Source organism: Artibeus jamaicensis, unplaced genomic scaffold (genome assembly GCF_021234435.1).
Source record: "Artibeus jamaicensis isolate MK-2021 breed Jamaican fruit bat unplaced genomic scaffold, CSHL_Jam_final contig_2668, whole genome shotgun sequence".
Classification (NCBI taxonomy): Eukaryota; Metazoa; Chordata; class Mammalia; order Chiroptera; family Phyllostomidae; genus Artibeus; species Artibeus jamaicensis.
In genome coordinates, this window is record NW_026521583.1 from 90,382 (window position 1) to 96,381 (window position 6,000).

Genomic DNA, 6,000 nt, shown 5'->3' on the forward strand with positions numbered 1-6,000 from the left:
TCAAACTGTATTACAAGGCCACTGTAATCAAAACAGCCTGGTACTGGCAACAGCATTTCTGTAAGACCCAAACACATTCGGGATTTCTGGTGGGAAGAGGCAATGTTTAGGCATCATCTAAGGTTCCTCTGAAACGTTGTTTACACCCGTATTTACTGCTCCTAGAATAATGCTGCAACAGCTTGTGAGAGATTGCCCCTTTGGATTTGGTTCTATCTTGATATCTCACCACAGGGGAACAGTTAAGTAAATGAAAGCCTGGTCACTTTCTGATGTATTATATAGTCATTAAACATGGAAGAATATGAAAAACACAGAGGGGAAAAAAACACTACATGGAAAAACAGAAGACTGGTTACCAGGTTATGAGCTTAGGTGTGCGGTGGAACACCTGGACAGAATAAGTACAGGTGAACAGTCATGATCAGGACTGTAAGTAACCAGCTTCCTTTCCCTACACCTTCATGTCTACTTAAGAACACACATGGTGGAGCATGCACTCAGTGCTTACTGTTCAAACTTCTACAGAATGCCCTGAGTGACTATCAGCAAGACACTTTAACCACCAACACAACCTTTCCATAGTTACTGTCAGCCTCTGGGCTACAGGACACCCCAGCTTCCAAACTCAGCTTCTGTGGAGCAAACTGTCACTCTACAGCTCTGACACCTGCCTCCTTCTCTGCTCCACCTCACCCTACTCTTTTTCCTTCACTACGATAAGCCTCTGCCAAACTCAGCCACCAACAACCATCAGAAACCCTGATCAGATATATTTCCAACCCAGACCTTCCCTCTGCACTATAAACATTTAGTCAATGACCTGCTACAGAATGTCCAACCAGTGGCTGTGACAAAGCAAACCTACTTGGCAATGTTCTATGACATACACTAGCACATTTAAGAGGACAGGGTGTCTGGAAGGAAAAACACAAATCCCAGGAACCTACTACCACACAAGGGAATGGCATGGCTTCAACGCTACCTGAAAGAATGATACAAGAATTCTGTTTCTCCACCCTTTCCACTGATTCTAAAATATGTATTGCTTGTCCAGACCCAAATATCCAGCATGGATAAAGACAATTCTTCTGAGTTAACAGTGTCTCCTAGCACATCCAGATGCATGTTTGCCACGGGACTTCCCGATATGCAACTTGGTGCCCGAAGTGGCCTCACCAGCAGAACCAGACCAGAGCTGTGGCCCACAGCAAAATGGTACTGTGAGTTATAAAGGAGCCGGCTTGGAGAACACAGCATGATCTGAAAAACTGTAAATCGGTTGAGCCTATGAGTCAAGGTTATGAGGCTGCAACAGAGACCCTGGAGGACCAGCCCAGTGATGGTGCTGCTGACCCTCCCACCAGCCAGGAACTGGCCACAGCCCATGTCTACCTGACGCTCACTGTTCTGCCAGCAGCCTGGAGTTCCTCAAGGGCAATGTGAAAACAAGCAGGGATACCAAGTGTCAGGGAATGAATAACAGAAAATGAACCCCTCATTCTAGAAGTCGTGATCCTCAGAAAACTGTTAACTCCATCCCACAAAAGAGCAAAATAACATCGGCCAATACCAGACTCCACAGGACTCACAAATTCTACTTATGAGTGGAGGAAACTGAGAGAACCCCGGGCACTGACACCAGTAAGGGGAGAAACAGAATAACGGATGAAATGGGAAAAAGTCTTCAAACACAGGGACTGAGCTTCAATGTGCCAGGTGACGGCCCTACCTCTGATGAACAAGCTCTATGTCCATTTCCTGCTAACACCTTCCTTGGCCCCTTCCCATTCTATCATACCAGCAACACACTCAGAGTTCTCTAAAATAAAATGCCCACATCAAGAAATAAAATCCTTTTGAGTGCTAGATACCAGCACAACAGGGAAAGATATGAGGAAATTCTTAGTTCAGAGGTAAGCAAAAAAATTCACGTGTAAATGAAAAGCTACACCAAGACACTGGCACAAAATTCCCAGATTACCTGCAAGCCGTGCTCCCCCGGCGTCATATTTGTTGTCACCGTCTAGTTGTTCTACTGCCACATAATCCACAAATGATTCAAATACTTTAAAGAGAGAAAGAGAAAGGTCAGCTGAAGTTATCAGTAAAGCTTCCATTATAATAAAGCCAACTCAAGTACATTTAGGAATGCCAGGGAAGGGAATGTCAGTAACTGGCCTTCAGTGGTAACTCTCAGCCTCCAACACAGACCAGTTAAATGTGCCCTTCACACCTTCACCAATCTAACCAAGGTGAAAACCTTAAGGAGACTGACATGGTTTCCTGAAGGTCTTACAAATGGTAACAGGCAGTAAATAAATAGAAAAGATTAAAAAATAACAAGTAAGAGAGTATCTTACGATTTCAGGGCAGGGGTTCTTAGGACACAAAAAGCAAAGATGGATACACTGGGGATCACTAAAATTATCAGATTCTGTGAAACAAATGCCAACATTAGAAGAGTGAAAAGGTAAGCACAGGATGATCTCAGTCTGGGGGGATGATCTCAGTAACTTCACCAAGAATTAGCATCCACAGCACAGGAAGAACTCCTGCCGTAGTGGTGAAAGAAGAACAGGAACTGGCCTATTCTCCTGCACTGAACAAGTGAAACACTGGACTCTGTGGAAAACAACAGAGTTCATGCTCTGGACCACAGGCAGTGAAAGTGGTGGACCCAGAGACAGCCTGTCGAGTGTCCCAGCTACTGTGTACTTTCCAGGCCACAGCACAGCAAAGAGAAACCCAAACAGGGCCGGCCGTCCCAGAGACAAGGGGCCCAAGGCAGCTCCAATCTGTAGGACAGAGTGCCCAAGAACAGAAAGTTGCACAGGAAGAGAGTTACAGAGACTTGCAGGGGGTTCTCCTGGAGCCTTCTGTGACTGCTAATCACATTCAGTACAGTGAGGAAATCATCTGGGGCTGGAGAAAGAAGCATCGCAAGGATTGGGGAACAGCCCCGGCACTCCTACAGCCTGGGACTAGTGGGTGTTCCCTCCCGCCATAGTGGAAAAGCCTCCTAAGTCAGGCACATCAGGCTCAAAACTCAGAAAGCTGTGGCCTCAGTTATGGGCACAAATTAGCTCTCAACTAGAAACTGTTGCACTCCCACAAACTGTTATAAAACCCTACACAAAACTTACAAAGCAAGCCTTGAAAAATACAAATCATTGCCAGGTAACTTAGCTGTCCCCCAGAACAAAGGATAAGAATATTCGACACCCAACAAGAATACACTCACAATGGCCGGCATCCAATAACACATTACCAGACACACAATGAGGCTGGAAAATACAGCCCATGGTAAAGACAAAGATGACTCAACAGAAGCAGACCCAGAAGTCACCGAGGTGACAGTTTGTAGACAAGGACACTAAGTTAGTATTAACTGTATTGCATTATGGTCAGGCAGTACCCAAACTGCCAGTAAGCACATGAAAAGGTGCTTATGATCAGGGAAGTATAACTTAAAACCAAGATAGCACCATATTCCCGCCAAAACGTCTAGTCTGGCAACTGACAGCTCTCACACAATTCTGGGGAGGAGGGCTGTGTGAAGATGATAAGGTTCACACTGTGGGAAACTTGCTGGCTTTACCTATTAACTTGAACATGTACAGTGTCCCCTGTAAGCCAGCCATCCCGCTCACCGTAAATGCAAATATATGTGCACCAGAAAGAGAAAAAAACCAAGGTAGACAAGGGGCTCATGCCTACAGCTTCACACTATAAACAGTAGACAGTCCCAAAACTCTTGCAGTATGTCTGCAAGGTGAAATACTATAATCAATAAAAGTAACTAAATTATTGTTACTTGAAACATAGGTGAAATTCCACAGACAGTATACTGAGCAAAGTAAATGAGAAACACTATAACCTACATAAGTATTTTCCACATGTAAATAATAACCTATAATAGGACATTAGAATCCCAAACAGTGGTCTCCTCTGAGGAGGACGTAGTGACGGGGAAGGACTGAGACAGGGCTGGGTGAGCCAGCAAAGTTCTGTTTCTTGACCTGCCTCTCCACTCTGTGAGCTGTGTACTCATCATTTGGCAGTTTTCTCTCTACGCGCAAGCTTAATCAGGAGCACTTGCGTGAGTAAAGCACTGAATCACAACTAAATGATCAGATGGTCAGCAGGCAACTGTGTGCATAGAACTTACTGTTTTTCTTTCCTTTTATGCTCAGCTGGATATCATAATAATCTTCTCTTCTATCAGATCGATAGTCCACCTCTTTACACTGGATATAGGACTGCAAACGAGGGAAAGATGGCACAAGCATTATTAATCAGCAGAATGTACACATTTCAAAATATTTTAAAATTATCCTTTTAAAGTGATAATCATTGGAGGAACAAGTATAAAGGACACAGGGACAATAACTAAGGGGGGTGGAAATGGGAGGGAGGTGGGGATCACGGGGCGGGTGGGCTGGGAATCGAGAAATAGACAGAATACTGTACTTGAAAAATAACTAAATAAAATTAAAAAAAATAAAGTGATAATCACATACCACCATTTTGCCTCGGAATAACTTAGGTATGGTGCCTTCTACACATGTGCCTTTCATCTTATTTTCCACGTTATCAAGCAACTGGAAGAGAAAGTTTGGGCTTTAAGAGAATGTTATGCTTAATCAACATACAGTAATTTGCAATGTGACTAGGAAATTGCAATGGTCCAAGACATTCTAAGACTATAAATAGTATGACCTTTGGCATGCAATTATCAAAAACATACAAAATCTTCTTTCTTGGTTGGATGGTTACAAAAATATCTACATGCAACAGTTGAGATTAACCCTCTAAACAGCCTCCGGAATGAATTAGTAATCTGTAGTGCCTTTAGAAGCATTTTTTATATTCATTTTACCTCTGTGGAAAAGCATGTAAATTGAGCACTAAACTTAACTCGTATTGGTCCACACCAAGAGATTAATGAGGTTGAGCCTGTCAACAGGATTGACTGGTTTGTCCATGGGTATTTAATGAACTGGATTCAATCCAGCTAGTGCTGCAAAAAAGAAAACACACCTTGCCCAGCCAATCACCTTGAATAGCCATTTCATGTTTTGTGTGTGTGTTTGTGCATCTTTCATCACAACTGAAAGAATGGGAATTTGCTAGTGACTAGAGCTGGTTTTGGGGAGAATCACTCACACAGAGGTCTGCCTCAACCACAAGTTCTGTGCAAAGAAGGGGTCTGGATGCTGCAGGGTAATAACAGAAGTCACTCTTGCAAACTGAAGCCGGGAGTCAGAACAGCTACTCCAGCCCATAACAACTCAAGTAGATATTCCAATTAACACATTATCCTACTACAATATTTAAATTCAAGTTTCCCCCTCAGACTTCCCTCTCAAATAATTTTTTTATTCTTTCTGGCTTTTAAACTATATAAATGCGGCTTTTTCCTTCTAGCCTAGTTTTGGGCCCGAACAAACATGGGCTCATCTAAATTATGGTAGCATGAAGTATGCCTGAGGTATTACTTGATAACAACTTCTGACAGTGCTTCAACATATTAAATGTCAGTAGTATGTACTTATAGCTGAAAACTTACCACGCGGCATAGCTCTTGAACATCATGTTGCATGAAGCTATCTAAAGTTTCCCACCTTGAAAAGATAAAGTGAACATTTATATATACCAAAGCACCCAAACTTCAAATAAGAGTAAATTAATAAGCAGTACAGATTAAAAACCACACTGCATAATCATCCATCCATTATTCTTAAGTTTACTTTCTGACATTATTTGGGAGGTTGCAATTCAAAGATAAACTGAGTTTTGTCAGGACACCCAAATGCTCACAACTTTATCTTGTTCTAAACAACTTACTGCAAGAGGAGGGCATGTTTGCAAGTAAGTATAGGAGGGGAAACCCAGCAATATCAGAATTTTTAAAATTGTATACTTATTCTTACATGTTTAAACTTCAGTCACCTTCAAAAGTGCTCTCCATTTGATGCAATACACCTATCAAGACAT

The 6,000-nt window shown here is 42.5% G+C and overlaps 1 protein-coding gene across 1 annotated transcript in view; it reads right to left on the bottom strand.

Moving 5' to 3' along the window:
• The window catches only part of LOC119037043 (ubiquitin carboxyl-terminal hydrolase 7-like), a gene marked incomplete at its 5' end in the record, with an annotated part of 28,940 nt that extends 23,313 nt beyond the window's left edge, over positions 1 to 5,627 (bottom strand). The window contains 5 exon segments of the mRNA XM_053662670.1: positions 1,985 to 2,002; positions 2,004 to 2,068; positions 4,172 to 4,262; positions 4,524 to 4,604; positions 5,573 to 5,627. Of these exon segments, the coding sequence (XP_053518645.1) occupies positions 1,985 to 2,002; positions 2,004 to 2,068; positions 4,172 to 4,262; positions 4,524 to 4,604; positions 5,573 to 5,627 (310 nt within the window).
• Between the last annotated feature and the right edge of the window lie 373 nt (positions 5,628 to 6,000).